General features: G+C 49.1%; 1 protein-coding gene across 3 annotated transcripts in view; it reads left to right on the top strand.

The window, feature by feature from the left end:
• UBE3A (ubiquitin protein ligase E3A) overlaps positions 1-17,319 on the top strand; it is a 784,873-nt gene that overhangs the window by 569,291 nt on the left and 198,263 nt on the right. For all 3 annotated transcript variants that reach the window (XM_069636585.1, XM_069636586.1, XM_069636587.1), the window contains one exon: positions 2,824-2,988. In XM_069636585.1, coding sequence (XP_069492686.1) covers positions 2,824-2,988 — 165 coding nt within the window. The remainder of the gene's footprint in view (positions 1-2,823; positions 2,989-17,319) is intronic.

The following is a 17,319-nucleotide window of genomic DNA, read 5'->3' as shown; positions in this document are numbered from 1 at the left end:
CATTGAGCTTCCGGCCTTCTTCCAAGAACCCAAAAGCTCTGCTGAGGTGAAACTACACACTCTAGATGTGCAAAGAGCGGTCCTCTACTATGTAGACCAGACTAGGCCGCTAAGAAAAACAGACCAACTGTTTGTCTCCGTAGCTACAGGCAGAGAAGGAGATCGCGTCTCTAAAGGTGCCATCTCCCAAGTCGATAGTCCATTGTATCCAGCTATGTTACTCCCTTTCTGAAAAGACTCTGCCTTTTACGCCATGGGCCCACTCTACAAGAGGCATTGGGGCCACTCTGCCATTCATTGCAAATGTACCCCTTGACGCCATTTGCAAAGCGGCCACATGAGCTCTATTCACACTTTTTCTCAGCACTACTGCATTGACGCTCATTCCAAGACAGATACTCAAGTGGGACAAGCGGTTCTAAGACATTTATTTGCTCGTGACCCTTCTCTCATCCCACCTCCTTCTTCTAAGACTGCTCACTAATATGCACAGCATGTGATCTAAGCAGATTCCACAAGAAGGGCTACGTTATGCACCATAATCGTATTTCTGATGCTTGTATCTGCTTAGATTCACATGCGCCCGCCCTCCCCTCTGAGAGCAGGCGCATGGATGCTTGTAGTCTTACCTTTCTATCTGCTTAGATAATCTGTACTTGCGCTTCGCCTTATGCTACCTCATGTCAGAAAAAACACAATCTGAGGGTCCTACACGTGTGAGGGATCATGGGTACAGTGGACGTCACACTAGGGATAGTATTACTGGCACGCCCTGTGCCGATGCCCATTTTCGAAAAACATACTGTAATACTCCACAGCTAGATGTCAGCCTGTGCACAGCATGTGAATCTAAGCAGATACAAGCGCATATATATATATATATATATATATTTGACCTGCGGTAGCGGCCATGTAGTTATGGTTAAGTTGGTAAACCCATTGGAAGAGCACTTTTTGGGTGACTTATAACTTTGCTCCCCCTGCACCAAAACTTTGCAAAAAAAAAAATGTATATGGCCCACTCTGAATCTTTTTGCAAAAGTTTGGTGAGGTTTGGTCAAGGGTGGGCAAAGATATAGGGGGGGGAGGGTCCTAAACGACCAAAATGTAAGGCAAAAAAATGTGATATATCTGTCCACTCCGCGGACTCACTTCCCCGTTCGGTCTGTGGACTGGCCTCTGATTGGATGTTCGGTCCGCAGAGTGGCCTCTGATTGGCCAGAAAATGTGCAGACTTTTGTGTGGTCTGCGGACATCGGGATGCGGTTGTTGATTGGGTGCCGAGAAAACATGAAATGCGCCGGTTTTCCTGAAACGCCTGGCATCTTGGATTTGCGCACTTTTTGGGGTCCACGCGGTGAAAACATAAAAAAGAAAGCAGCAACAAACAATCTGTGGTGCTGCGGGTGGGGGGGTGCTTGAGGATTGGATTGGATTGGATATGGCCATAAGAAGCCAAAAGATGGGTTGGTTCACCCCTGAACGTCCGCGAACACTCCAGATGTCCTATTTCTGCATTATGGGGTTGGTGGGGAAAAGCAGTTTTTGGATGGCTTATAACATTTGTGATGTCATCTTTGATGTCCTGGTTGTTAGTTTTAGCAGTGCACGGTGGTGGTGTGAGTTATGGTTGCTTAGCTTACCATAACTGGCGAATTTCTGAGGTTTTCGGTTTTACCTAGAGCCATAACGTCCCTGTAACAATGTTTTTCCATTGAATTGCATAGGTTTTTATTAGTGAAACTTAACCATAACGTCATTAACTAAGTTTTGTCATTGAATATATATATATCCAGGTTATAGCAACATTATGCCTATCAAGTCCTTAGCCTTTCTACAGAGATCTTTAAAAGGTGACAGTACTAGACGACTCACATTTTGTGTGTAGCTGACTTGCTAAGAGGATGTGAACTCTTGTGGTGTAATGACTGTTCTAAAAGTACCATACCCTCCCAGCAAATGGGTAACAGGCCCAGAGGAATGTTAGTGGGATTGATATGCTGGCAGACTAAGTTCAAAGTGTTCATAGTGTTCTCAAAGTATAGATGCCCTGCTGCAAAGTGCTAGTAGTGCCTCAAATTTACCATTTGTGTACATTACAAATGCATTGGCAGTTAAAATGGGAGTTTAGGTTCAAGGGCTTTTCATTCTTTACCCTCTGCTGAGACTGTCCTGTCTGATAAATTGGGAAAATAGCTGACAGCACACTTTGCTCTGCAAAGTTGTTGGCACAGTTCATAAAACTCAATTGTTTTACAACTTTGTTTCCATCTTGTCCTAATCCTTGCTCCTTGCAACTGTTATAAAAGTGGTTAGAGGGGGCCTTTTTTATAGTATGTGATTAATGAGCGCTGTCTCACGGAACCATATACACAGCACCTCATCTTATAAAAAAATATTTTTAAGAAGACCAAAACTGGTATACCATTGGGCTTATTGGTATGATGAAAAACTTTCATCTTCTGTGTTACCATTCAAATCCAGTATGTGAACGACCCCAACTTCGTAGCTAACAAGATTTCACGCACAAATGTATTGTCGGTTTGCTTAATAATAAGGATCTACAGCTGAAATAGTAATGTAGAAAATTGTTACATTGGCAAATTCTGGAACTGTGCCTGCCATTATTTAATGATTAATTGACCCATCAGTTTTAAAGACAGTTTTAAACATAGATACATTCATCATTTGTGTTGGAACAATTCAACTTCAAATCAATGGAAAATGGTTGAAACCAAAGAATAGTTTGTGAGTAGAAAGAGTATGTTTGCTAGATATACAGGCATTGCAGCAGTTTACTTATATGCATTTCCTTTTTGCTAGGTTTTGTTCCAGAGTTTGAATGAGCTTACAGATTATGAAGGGAGTGTGGAAGAGGATATGATGATCACTTTCCAAATATCTCACACTGACCTATTTGGAAATCCAATGGTGCATGACCTAAAGGAAAATGGAGATAAAATCCCTGTAACTAATGAAAATCGTAAGGTAATTCATTTTTATATTCTTGTTTTAGTAAATCCTGTTCTAAATGTTTTTTCACAGCAATAGCAAAGGTAGCACACAGAATGAAAGGATTTCATAGCTTGGTGAATTGAAATGATTTTGATCGTATTTTGCTGTGTATAAATGAGTTTTTATGTGATCTGTAACTAGTTCCACTATTTGCATTAATCGAAACTCCATTACATAACATGGACTCTCAGTTGAAGTAGTCACTAGTTTTCAATAGGTTGGTCTGTTAATTGATATGTTGACCTCAAACACAACGGACACAAGCACAGCTATCTACTAAACCACACTATGCTGCCATTAATTTTTTACCCAACACAAACAGTGGGTATATATTAAAACTGCTGATGGACTTAAACAATATGAACATTTTACCAACCACGTCATATAGTGCTGAGGTGTTGGGATTGGCTAGAGAAAAACATGGCAAGGTTTGCCAGCATATGGCTGAAGAAACTATGGGTGCCAGAGTGGCCTTCGGTGGAGTACATACAAGGTGAACATGGGTTGCCTACCATAGAGCACATATTGATTACAAAAATATATATTTCTCCAGCATGGGGTCTGGCATGGATTCACATGCTCATGAATTCCCCGTCAGGCTGGGAATCCTCGGTAAAGAAAAAACCAGTATCAGTTTCGTTTCTGATCTGTCTTTCGTAGTAATAACCAATCACTTGTCTCTGCGTCATACTGACCACAGCCAATGACTGCCCTCTACCTAACCACCGCCTCTGGCAGCCATCTTCAGATTTTTACCGCACGTTCATGTTTTGGGATCCTCGTGCTATTGCTCTCGAGCGTTAGTGCTATTTTTTCACGTTTTTTCTCAAAAACTTTGTTTTTTCGGTCAAAAGAGCCTCAAGCTCCACCGACTCTCCATCCGATCAACGGGGACCCGTGTCGGATTCGTCTGCGCCCCTCAAGGGTGAAGATTTCGTCGAGCTACGCTTTTGGAGGACTCCAGAAGTTTCTCAGGCCCGGTCATGGCCCAGGAGAAGGGAAGCTCGACGCCCGGAAAGCTGTTCAGGGTCTGCCCTGGATGCCAGCTGCAGAACGTTTTCAAGGAGGACGAACACTCTTTTTGTCTTTACTGCCTACATGAGGACAAGACGCACGTGGAGAAGGACTGTGCGTTTTGCGGCAACATGTCGGAGCGGACCATGAAGGACCGCCATCAATGTCTCGCCAACTGGCTGGAAGGGAAGAGCCCGTCCGGCGAGAAGAAGAGGAAATCCGAGCGGTCTTCTAAGACCTTTGAGGACGCCCCGGCGACGGGGGTCCAACATAAGGCCAAGCACCGCGAGTCCGCTGGCACCGGGAGCGCCGAACGGTCGGGCTCTACGGGCGCCAGGCTGGGCGCACCCTCCCCGGCACCATCAACCACGAGCCAACGCTCTGGGTTGGGTAAGAGGAAGGCTGAGCACCCGGCGAGGCTCCTGGAGAGGCCCTGGTCGAGCTCGGAGGGGGAGCGAGGCAGTGTCCCCCCCCCTTCAAGGATAAGGCGGTGAGCGCACCTAAGGTGGTGAAGGCCTTAATCCATCCGGCCAAGCCCTCTATCGAAACTTTCGTGGCGGCCCTGGCTCAGCCTGTGGAGGCTACACCAGTGGTGGCCACCTCGGGGCTCAGAGTCTCCCTGCCACCTCGGAGGGAGTCCTCTTTTGTGCCCATCGATAAGACCCCCGTGAAATCCCCCGTGGGGAAGAATAAGGGGGGGGGCAGGGCGTCGTCGTAGATTCGGCCTCAACCTCGGAGGAGGAGCTGGTCGAGGTCTTGAGCCACGGCCTCGGCGTGGAAGAAGACCGGCCCGTCGGGATGGATCCCGACGCAGGTGACGACGACATCGTCGAGGGTACCGACGGGGCCCCTGATCGCCCGTCGGATTCCCCTCTGCCAGCGCCGCGAGACAACTCGGCGGCCATTTTGTTGGCTATACAGTCCTTATGCTCAGAGATGATAAGGACGAGACTACCGTTGCCGACGGAACCTCTCCCGTCGGGGGACCCAGAACTGGGACCTTCTGGTGTTCCCCCTACCAAGAAAAGAAGGATCCACCCTCCGCCTCCTTTTCAGCCGTCGCGCCCCTTCCAGCCCTCCTCCCCGTCCACCCGAGGGGATGATACGGGGACTGACACGGCAGCGACAGGTACGGACGACGAGGTATACGACGAGGATGTACCGTCGTCGCCTCCCACCAGGGCTTCTCCGCCCGACGAGATTGGATCGTTCCACTCCATGATCACCAGGGCATCCGAGCTTTTCCAACTCTGCCCTGAGGAGAAGAAGGAAGGTTTCCTTTATCAGCGGCGCGAGGCCAAGAGGAAGACGGTCCTCGCAGTGCCTCTATTGGACGACATTTGGGATGAGGGCCTCACCCTCCTCAAGAACCCTTCCACGACGCCAGCTAGAAGAGACCGGTACGAGAAAAAGTACCGGGTCCCGGACACGGCCCCCCTGTGCCTCCGGGCGCAGCCTACCCCGGACTCTGTCGTCTCCGCGGCGGCCAGGAAAAAAGCGGGGGGGGGGTGCGGCCTCCACATCGACTTCCCCACCGGACGGCGAGGGAAAGAAATTGGACGCTATGGGACGCAGAGTCATCTCGTCTGCAGCGACGACGATTAAAGCGGCCAACGCCTTGGCTATCGTGGCCCGCTACGACAGGGAGCTCTGGTACAAACTGGCTCCCCTGCTGGACTTCTTGCCGGACGACAAGAGGGCAGAGGCCCTGGAGATCCTGCAGGAAGGCTAGGTGGCTTCGGACCACGCCATTACCGTTGCGACGGACATCGCCGACACTGGGTTCCGCCAGTTGGGCAACGGCGTTTGGGCGTGGATGGCTCAAGGCTACGGACTTCCGTCAAGACGTTCAGACCAGAGTCCTGGACATGCCTTTCGATGGGAACAACCTGTTTGGGAAAACAGTGGACGATTCCCTTCAGGCCATTAAAGCGGACACAGAGACGGCCCGGGCCCTTGGAGTTCTGCAACGACGACGGACGCCCTTTCGGAGCAGCGGAGACAAGGGCGCCTCCAAAGGTTCCGGCGGCGGTTTCTCCACCTACTGTCAAGCGGCCCGCTCGTCGTCTCAGGAGGCCTACAGAGGACGAGGCAAGTCTGGCGGACCCCGCCGTCGTCGCCAAGGAGGTCAAGGCGGCAAAGCCTTGTCGAAGCAGGATTGAACCGGCCGTGGGGTCGGGCCCCCACCGAAGCACCCCGGTGGGAGGCCGGCTGGCGAGCTTCGTCAGCGTGTGGGAGTCCATCTCCACCGACCGTTGGGTGCTGGATGCCTTGTCCCGGGGCCACGCGCTCGAGTTTCAAAGAAGGTGTCCGCGCGTCCCCCCCGTGGCCAGGAAAGAACTTCACGTCCCTCAACTTCTCCTGGAGGTAAAGGCTATGCTCAGGAAGGGCGCCATCGAACTCGTCCCAAAGAGGCTTCGGGGCTCCGGAGTTTACTCGAGATACTTCCTCGTGAGGAAGAAGACGGGGGGATGGCGCCCCATCCTGGACCTGCTTCGTCTGAACAAGTTCATCAAGGCGCAAAAGTTCCGGATGGTCACCCTCCAGCACGTCCTGGGTGAGCTGGAGGAAGGAGACTTCCTGTCGTCGTTGGATATGGAGGATGCCTACTTCCATATTCCCATCCTAAAGGGGCACCGAAAATTCCTCAGGTTTGTGGTCCAAGGGCGTCATTACCAGTTCAAAGCCCTACCCTTCGGACTACGGTCGGCACCCAGGGTGTTCACCAAGTGCCTTGCACCGGTGGCGGCGCAGCTGCGCCGCGAAGGGATCCACGTCTACCCCCACCTGGACGACTGGCTCATCCGAGCCAAGACGAGGGAGCTCGCCGTGGTTCACACGGCAAGGACCGTCCAACTTCTCACGGACTTGGGATGCTCCGTGAACTACGCCAAATCCCACCTGGTACCCGCGCAAGACGCTCTGTTTCTGGGAGCGAGGCTCAACACAGTGTCCCTTCTGGCCTCCCCCTCGGAGGAGAGGACCAGGACCATCCTGGGCAAGGTGCAGCGGATGTTGGTGGCCGACGCGGCCAAGGTGAGGTCCATCAAGTCCCTCCTCGGAATGATGTCTTCCTGCATCTACCTCGTTCCCATGTGCAGGCTCCGGATGCGCCCGTTGCAGGAGTTCCTGGACACGCGCTGGACACGCGCTGGATCCAAACGACGGGCAGCTTCGAGGAAAGGATCACACTCGACGAGAGTTTCCGACGAGCGATCCGGTGGTGGGGCACCCGCGCGCATCTGACGGCGGGCATGGACTTCCAGACCCCAGCCCACCAGGAGACAGTGACCACGGATGCCTCCCTGGAAGGGTGGGGAGCGCACACCGAAAATCTGCACGCAAGAGGCCTTTGGCTCCCGACGGAGAAATCCCTACATATCGACGTCCTGGAGCTCCGTGCAGTGTTTTGGGCCCTCAGGTCCTTCCTTCCGTCCCTCAAGGGCAAGGTGGTGAGGATCTTCACCGACAACACCACCACCATGTTTTACATCAGGAAACAGGGCGGAACCAGGTCCCCAGCACTGTCCAAGGAGGCGCAGGACCTGTGGCATTGGGCCGTCCCCAAAGGATATTTCTGGTGCCATTTCATCTGGCAGGGATAAAAAACACCATCGCCGACTCGCTCAGCAGAGAGCTGCGCTCGTGCCATGAGTGGGAGCTACGGCAGGATCTGGTGGATCGCCTCTTCCGACGGTGGGGTACACCCCAGATCGACCTGTTCGCGACGGCGACGAACTCCAAGTGCCTGAGGTTCGCCAGCAGGTTTCCCCAGGCGAGGAGCATGGGCGATGCTTTCTCGTTCCCCTGGGAGGGCCTGTTCCTCTACGCGTTCCCTCCTTTGCCACTGCTATGCCGGAGAACAACAGTTACAGGTAAGTAACTTGTTCCATATATTACACAGTAAAATGTGTCTGACCAAGGAAAACCTGCGTGATTGCCTAGTGTGAGACCTACATGTGATAGACAAACATCAATACTGCTACTGTAAAATCTATGCATGAGTGCCGACAATGAGTGAAGATTAATTTAACCAACAATATGAAATGTAGCATTACAAAAAATGCTGTTATTGGTGACCGCAAAGTTACAGATCCGGCAACCAAAAAGTATACAGGGTACTAGTTACCCTATACTCCCCCACTAAGCCACTTATTCCATTATGTGTATGCCTTTCCAAATAACATACAACTTGGTATCCTATGTCTTAAATGTCTCCTGTTACCCTTTCTTGAAGTCACAGTGGCTTGGGTGGGACTTGAAAGGATATGCAGAACTAGCCAGATTTGTTACAGTACCCACATTGAAAGTATAAAACACCTGCTATTGCACTGTACAGTGTTAAGCACTTTATGTAAGAAATATTTGCATTTTTACACTGACTGTATGGTTGGAAGATGAAGTGAATTCGCTGTGGGAAAATGTAATGTTAGCAACTTGTGGTCTTGATCTACCCAAGAATAAAAATGTAGTACAAGATGGAATTCTATGTTTGATATAGGATGGAAGGAGATTCGTTAATTTGGTATGTATTTGTACACTTTGTGTTTATATATGGCAGTGATCCCCAACGTGTAGCTCAGAAGCAACATGTTGCTCTCCTGATCCTAAAATGTTGCTCGCTCGTTGCTCTGGGCCATTGTGTGGAGGCTAAGGAGGACATTCAGGGATGAGACATCATTGGCAGTGTACCCTGAGCCAGAACTGCGCAGGAAGGCTAGCCAATCGGCCTGCTCTATTTGACAGGCATGGCATATTAGTTGTTGAAGCATTACCTGTGGAGGCATCAGTAGAGTGGTGGGGTAGGCCAAATGGGTGCAGGGAACAAGGGGGTGGCTATGGAAATTAATCTCTTGGGGCTTCAGATGACAGTCCCAAGTGATTGAAGAAAACCTAAAGCACAAACTAGACTGGCCTGGCCATATATGATATGGAATTTATAATGCGCCTATACACAAGTGTTTCAAGGTGTGACACGGCAAGGGAGGTGGAACGGGGGAAAGACAGACGGCGATCCTACTAGGCCAGGTGTCATTCAGATGGCGCAGGGGAAGGGGGAAGATGAAAAGTGCGGGTTGGGGGTGGTTGGGGAAAGTGCACTACAGGGGGTGATAGAATAAATTAAAACAACAAGAGAAGTAGGGCCAGCTTGTGGCAGGTGGAAAGGGTAAGTGCAGACAGGTGTCGAGTGCAGGTGGGGGACTGTAGGGATACAGAAACAGTCCCCAAGTGCGGGTGATGCAAGGAGGCAGGGCAGGTGTGTAACGGGGAGGGGACCTGGGCCCGAGATCAGAGGGTGACCAGTACAATTTCAGCCAGGAGTTCAGCAGGGGAGAGGAGGAGAGGAAAGCCGAAGCAAAGAGGAAGGTCTTGAGGTGTTACCGGAACCAGTGATGGTTCTCAAGTTTCAGGGAGGCTGTTCCAAAGGGAGGCCCCAGCCGAAGAAAGAGATCTGTCACCAACTCGTTGCTTGGAGAAGCAACTGACCCGGAGGGAGTTGGAGGCGGATGAGCGAAGAGCTCAAGAAGGAAGATATTTAGGAAGAGAGAGTTGAAGGTGTTGAGGCCCCAGAAGGCCTTTTTGGCAATGCACAGGGTTTTGGCTTTATTCCTCGCAGCCACTGGGAGCCAGTGCAGAGATTCCTCCCTGGGCTTGAGGCCAAGGACAAGTCTTGCAGTCCTGTTCTGGATGAGTTGCAGAGGGCGGAGAGTAGAAACAGGCAGATTTAGAAAGAGGCTGTTGCAGTAGTCCAGCCTGGAGAGAACCAGAGCACTGAAGACTGTTAGCTTCTAGGGGAAGGAGAGGAAATGAAGAATACCTCTGAGGAGGTGCAGGTGGTAGTGTGACTTCTTGGAGACGTCAGATGTGAGGAGAGAAGGAGTGTGTAGTCGAAGATGACTCCAAGGTTTTTTGCCTCGCAGGGGGGAGCAGGAAGAGGGCTAAGAGCGGCCAGCCATTGATTGACAGGAAAGGAGGGAGCGGGTGTACTGATGAGGAGAATCCCAGTCTTACTGGCATTAAGGCAGAGATCATTGGCGGCACACCACTCCTGGATAGCAGACAGTCAGAGATGATAGACTGAGAAGAGGTGGCCGAAGGGAGCCTGAAAATGAGCTGAGTGTCATCCGCATAGCACTGAAAGATGGGGTAGAGAGTGGCAATGCTGTGGGTAAGAAGTGCCAGGTATTGGTCGAAAACTCAGGGAGAGAGGTTCGACCCCTGGGGACACCACAGGTAGAGATGGAGATAGAGGAGAAGGACCCAAGTTGGACCCAGGAGGTTCGACCAGAGAGGAAAGAGGTCAGCCACGCCAGGGCCTGACTGGTGATACCCAGGTTATCACAGACGGTTGAGCAGGATGGCATAGTTGACCATGTCAAAGGCAGAAGAGAGGTCAAGTAAGATGAGGATGCATGTGGTGTTTGAATCAAGGTTTGAGAGCAGGTCTTCACGGATGTTCAGGAGAGCGGTTTGTGCTTCTGGCAGCTCTGAAGCCAGACTGATGGTCATGAAGACAACCAACAGATTCAGTGTGAAGATTAAGCTGAGAGATGGCCAGCTTTTCCAGGAGTTTGCCCAGGAAGGTAGTGATGGAGATTGGGCGATAGTTAGCCAGGCAGGACGGATCGGCAGAGGGTTTCCTAAGAAGAGACTGCACAAGGGAGTGCTTCAGGGGGAAAGGGAAGACTCCAGTGGCGAAGGAGTGGTTGCAGAAGTCGGCCAGAGCAGGAGCCAGGGTGTCAGTGTGGTCCTTGATGGTTTTTGAGGAACAAGGATGAACTTGTTTTGATGAGACTTTCATAGTTCAGACTTTCTAGAAATCTCATCTGGTGAGAACGGGGGAAAGGCAGAGAAGGGATGAGGAGAGGTGGCCGAAGTAGGGACCGAGGAAGAGCAGGGAGAAGAGGGGATGGGGGGAGATGAAGGGATGTGGGACCGGATCTCCTGAGTTTTAGAGATGAAATGAGAAGCCATAGCTGTGCAGAGGGCCTGGGAGGGGACAGGAGAGGTAGACTGCAGCAGGATTCGCCACTTCCTTGCAGATTTGAAAGAGTTCGACCGAGTTGTTAGATTCTGTAGACGCGGACTTGGATGTGAGCTCTCTTGGTGCGGACAGGGAGCCGGTATTGCCTTTGGAGCTGGCGGCAGGCCAGTTTGTCAGAGCTTGTACCAGAAGCACGCCATTAGCCTGGGGGGGGGGAATGGAGGGGATGGGGAGTTTGAGCTGGGAGGAAAGGAGAAAGTGATCACTCCAGGAGAGAGGAGTGGTGAGAGGGATAGGAAGGTGAAGGTCTGTTGAGATCAGAACATCCAGAGTGTGCCCTGGGCCAGAGGGGAGAATAGAGAGTGAGAGTCGCAGAGGTCGCGAAAGAGTCCAGAGGAAGGACCGGAAGCATCCAGGTGGATGTTAGTCTCCAAGAAGGAGGAGTTGAGTGGTCGAGACCAGGAGGGAAGCGGAAAGGTCCGCCCGTGCAGAGAGGAAGGAGGAGATCTAACCATGTGGCCGATAGATAGCCACACTAAGGGAATGGCTAGCAGAGAGAGAGCCTGCAGACGAGGAATTCGAAAGATGAGTAGGCCTGCGTAGGAGTGACGGAGGCAGGAATCCACTCAGTGAAAATCAGGCTACACCCCCTCCGAAGCAGTTGGACCTGGGCACGGAGAGGATCTTGTAGTCAGCGAGGAGTGTGTCAAAGCTTATGACCGAGCTCGCCGTGAACCATGTCTCAGTGAGGCCGAGGACATTGAGGTCAAGTTCTGACAGGAGGTGGCAGATGTCAGAGGAGTGTTTGACAGCTGAGCGGGAGTTAAGAGTGGCCATATGGAGGAGGTTGCCGTCCTTGAAAGTCTTCCAGGGAGGGGTACAAATCAGAGTTACGCCCTGCGGAGGAGTCGAAGAAAAAGGAGGAGAGGACCATGCAGCCAAGGAGGAGACAGAGGGATGAGATGGGACAGCAGGAGAAGGAAGGAAATTGAAGAGGCGCGGGAAGCGTCTATCAAAGAGTAGACGATTGGCCTGAGGGCCTTGGACCAAGACGGGACCATTCAAGTAAACATTAATGATGACCTTCGAGGAGTGGAAGGAGGACAGGAGGGCCTCCCACCGGGTGCCACCATTGATTGGAGAAGAGTAGAAAGCACAGAGACTATAGTCCATAGGTCTGGAGAGGGAATGACTGAGGATGTCGATGAAGGTCTTCCTAGAGGTGGCACTGGAATAAGTGTCGGCGATATGGAGGCCTGGGTTGGAGACCAGGATATCCTTTTTAAACTTCTTCCTACCAGATTTAGTGAGGCGAGCAGGATAGTCCATAGAGAAGCAGTTAGAAAAGATAGGAGAGCCAGAACCATAGAGTAGATAGGGAGAGGAATACCCATTGTACTGCTCTGTAATCAGAACTAAAATTTGTTCCACACTGAACCCACCTTTATTGAGACAATCCCTGTCTTGGCAATCTAAAATGTCTATGCCACTTGGAGCTCTGGTACACGGAGGTGCATCGCTGGCTGGATCAAGTACACAATCTACGAAGATAATGTTGCCTCCAACTGAGCCTTCCCCTGCTGCACTCGGGTAGACAGCAAAGGGGTTAGTCACCGAATAGTAAGAAAATAAGTGATTTGAATGCCCAACTGTCAAGGATGTCCCGATAAGCTTATTTTCTGCATGTATGATTTGCGTGCGTTGTGAATTTTCAATTGTTTGGTCCAAAATGTTACACACTAATTGCATAATCTTTGAAGACATTTTCATCTTCAGATTCTTCTTTCCAGTCCGGAAGTGCATTAATGGGAAACATAATCTAACCAAATGCCCATGTTTTTGTTCTGATGACAATCGCCAACTTCTGTGCCTTTATATATCTGGTACCTGCATATTGGACAAATAAGTGGCATGCATGCTTAAACTTTCCTTCTTAAACAATTTGCTTATGCCAATTTCTTTACATGTAAAGTTTGTGTTTGCGGGCCCCATGCGTCATAATTGGCACAAATGTTCCATACTACTTGTAATGCAGTGCCTAGTGTTAAAATGCACATTGTATGATGCTTTGCTTATCTAGCATGTGACTAATGGGTTGCTAAGGGGAATGAGTTCCAAATTGTGCACAATTAATTAGTGTAGCTACCAATTGCAATTCACTTAAGTTACTGAAAATAATTTTTTAGTGACATAGTAATTATTTTTACTTTAGTATAGGGTTTCTTGCTAGATTCTTCCTGCTTCTAAATTCTTTAAGAACGGATATTACCCAATGTAATTTACTGAATTCATCAACCTCACGAGATGAATGGCTAAGTCGACCCTGCCACAGGTTTGAACTTGTGAAGTGCAGGCTGACCCCATGTTAACAAGTGAGGTATATAAACATAAACCTATAATGTGTATAATATGAAGGTAAAACCCACCCCTTCTGTAAAGTGGTCTTCAAAAGTTCCAATTTGCGAACAATGTTACTAGCCCACCAGCATGCTTTAAAAATGCACGACTTGCAACTATATTTCCTAGGGGATTGCTTGGGGAGAGCATACCCAAATCCATCAGACATATCTTGTTTATTGCTAATTACATGTCTTAAATGTAACAGACCTTGAGTACTTTAAAAATCACTATTTTCGACTAGATTTCTTAGGTGGATAACCCTCCCCTCACACAAAGCCTGATTGAAATATTTAAATTCTACCATTATGTCCAGTGTTACTCATCCTGTTCTCCCACAAATGCACAATTTGCCCCTAAAGATCCTGACAATCCCTTTGGTGGGATGGGCGGGGCAGCACCAAAATAAGCCTTTATATTTTGGATAAATACTACTGTTGAAATGTGCTTAAACATTTGCCACTAAATTGAACATTTCCTGGGTGAACTCCAAGCACTCAAATATTTTGTTACATCCTGCAATGTTTTTGATTAATTTTGCTGGCATAATGCCTAGAAATGCACTGTTTGCCACTTAAATTACTAAATATTGTATTTCTATACCAATTTAATGTCAAATGATTAAGTCCATTATGAATTTCCTGGACTAGGTTTACACCTGGATGAGATTACTGTTACTGATGATTAACAGTGCTATTAGCAGTATTGAGCTCAGTACAGTGATTTGTTCCAATAATTTTACCACTGACTGATCCGATAAATGACAGCGTACTGGAGCTGCTCACCATTTCATCCGACACTCATGTTGCTCATTGAACAAAGGTTTGGGGACCCCCGATGTATGGTATTATTGTAATGTATATTTTATCCAATTTTATCATTTTCTGTATCAAAGGCCATGAAAATACGTCGCCAACCAATATTGAATAAAACAATAAGACCATTCCAAGTGGACAATTTCCTTTCTATGTCTTGAAGCATGCATTACTAAATATAGTAATAGCAATAGTTTGCAAGCGCTGTTACTAATTAACGTTTAACTGAGGCACAACAAGCTCTTGTGAAATCAAATTTCCAGAACCTGATCGATACCCAAATAGAGAGGCGTTGGGGAATATTGTATGCTGTAGCCTTTGGGTGCACTACAACAACCCTGACCTCCTGGCAATAGGAACCCAAACTTTCGTAGAAATCTGTACTACACAGGTTGGTAGCGTGTTGAGCAGCCAGGCTTATCTCAAGAAAGGTCAGTGTGAGCTGTAGGGGTCCGGGGGGGGGGGGGAGAGGGGTGGGTTACACAGAGATTCACAGTGACAAGTATTCAAATAAACGCTTACACACAAGGTTTCTTAAACAATTGTTAATGTATTTAAGTCAGAGTAAGCCTTCTTCAGAAGGGCAATATAACAGTAACACACCCAAAATACACGCTTAATATTTCTAAATCAGCAAGTACCCTTTTGGGATAACGCATACACTTCCTACACCTTCAGGTGACTTTAGTAACTAGGACACTGTGGACATTAATATATTACTGTTTGCATTTAGAGTCAGACTTGGGAGTATGTCAAAGAAAAGGGTTATTAGAACAAAACAAGAGATCACACAAATATTCTGAAGCAGGTAAGTACTTTTGGTAACCCCCAATGCAAAGTTAGTTAACCCCTTCCTGTAAGGAAGACCAGACACAATGTCAGAGGGAAGAAGTCATTCAGGGACCCAGGTTAGGCCAAAGTCAATTGGGCAAAAGTCTAGGTGAGCTGAAACACTTCTTGCAGGTAAGTGAAAGTCTTGCACAATGTTTTCGAAATCTCTGTAGAAAAGAAGAAATCAAATCAGGGCCACAAGCTGATTAGGCTTGTGAAGTAAATAAGCTGATCGCAACTCTACCGTGCAACCCAGGCAAGTCTCTGCAGAGAACAAGTAAGGTTGCAACAAGAGGTAGGTTTCTTAGACTGTACAGTACCTTTGGTTAGAAGAAGGGGGCTTTGGCTGGCTTCTGTCAGTGCAGCTCTGCAGATCCAGTGTTCCTGGGCCTCAGTCGTGGGGACAAGGACGACGTCTGGAGTACTCCTGCAATGGGACGGTCAGGGACCGAAAAGGACCAACTTCTATTCAGTGGCACTTCGCAGTTTCATTTACTCGCGTCTAAGCAAATAGCAACACCGCAGACTCTTGGCTGTCGAGATGGGCTTTCCTTGCATCTGGGGTCCAGCACTCTGTTTAGGCGGCACAGGCTCAGTCAGTCCTGCTTCCTGGGAGTACAGAGGATCTTCCAGAACTCTTGGCCAACTTAAAAGCAACGCACACAATCTTGTGTTCTTCTCTCTGGCTATTCGGTTCCAGCAGCAACTGCAGCAGAATTTCAACCAGCTCCGAGAGGATGTCCAGGAGGCTTACTTTGGAGTTGATTGGTCCCCCACCAACTTGCAGGACTTCTCTAGTCTAAATGAATGTGGAGTTTCAGCACAGCAGCAGGGCTTCACCGGGCAAACCGACGGTCCAGGAGTTGCAGCAGGTGTTCTCTTCAAGTTCTTCTTCAGATTCCTTCATCCAGTGGTCTACTCTGCCTTCCATGCCAAAAAGCCTCGCTTTTTATGCAGGTTTCGCCCATTCATTCCAGCCTAGCTGTCAATCGCACAGCAGGGTGGCTGTCTTTGCCGGACAGCCAGCCAATCATCTAGGAGTGCATTCCTGTCTCGTAGGCGACTAAGCAGTGTTTTGGGCACCTGCCCTGCCAGACACCCTGGAGCCAGAGGCCGGCTTCACTTGTGAATTCCGCAAAACACTAAAAGAACAAAGGGACCAAACCTGGTTTGGTGAGCAGAGTAAATCTCAAGAAGGACCTTTTCCACAAAGGAATGGCAAAAAAAGGACTGGGGCCATTTTGACACAAATGACACCCTTGGGTGCTTTACTGCAGCTGCGAACGCAGCCTGCAGTAAAAGCACACCACAGCAGTTAAAAGTAAACCACAGCAGTTAAAAGTAAACCACAGCAGTTAAAAGTAAACCACTGCCACCAGCCATTCATCGAGGAAAGGCTAACCTAAAAATGTTACATGAGAAACTAGACAAAAGGGGATAAGTAACCCCTCCAGCACTCTATTGTAATAGTGTGTGCTGGGTCTAGGAAGTTACAAATGTAAGTAATGTCAATTTCACTTTTCTGCTCTTGGAAACAGTAGTTTCTGATGGTTGTTAATCTGTTTAGAATTGCATGCTGTGCATATGGTCCGACATCCAGTGGTAACAGTGGAGTATTGCATCTTGTCTTTCGGGGGCCAAAAGGGGACGTCGGCATAGGCGTGTCTAACACTATCCCTATCGTGCCTTGTAGTGTACCCAAAATCCCTCACGCGCTGAGGTCCCTCAGATTGTTTTTTTCCACCCAGACAACTGGTCGCCCTATTGCGGAGCTCTTCATAAGAGACTTTGTTAATCCTAGTTTACCGACTTTGTTGGTTATTCCCCCAAAGTCACTTCGACAGTGTTCAGATACTATGATGAAGACTGCATGAATTTTCGACGGCGGTGGACTTCAACGCCTAAGATCCGGCGGCAGAGCCATCCACGTGGCCGGCCCTCTGACCGGCGGACACAGTAGGGAGTGGGATCGGGGTGGTCATATCTTCCGCTATGTCTCTCCTCTTTCCCCCTCTTTACCCTCTAGGTCTGGTCATCACCTTCATTACCTTTCGCAATGGAAAGGACACCATTTAGGTTTAGCCCCTCTTGCAGGGTCAGATACCAGTGTAAGGACGGTGTGCATCCTGTAGACTCCTTCAACCTAAAACACTTAAGGAGTGCTGCGTTAAATAATGGGCTGCCTACGGCATGACGCGGCTGGATCTTCTTCCGCCGCACCCGCCAAAAGTGTGGGGGGGGTACTAGTGATGACCAAGCATT

The sequence above is a fragment of the Ambystoma mexicanum genome, chromosome 7p (assembly GCF_040938575.1).
Source record: "Ambystoma mexicanum isolate Mex_15411 chromosome 7p, UKY_AmexF1_1, whole genome shotgun sequence".
In the NCBI taxonomy this organism is placed as follows: domain Eukaryota; kingdom Metazoa; phylum Chordata; class Amphibia; order Caudata; family Ambystomatidae; genus Ambystoma; species Ambystoma mexicanum.
Note: the sequence above shows the minus strand (reverse complement) of the source record. Positions and strands in the feature narration are given on the sequence as shown.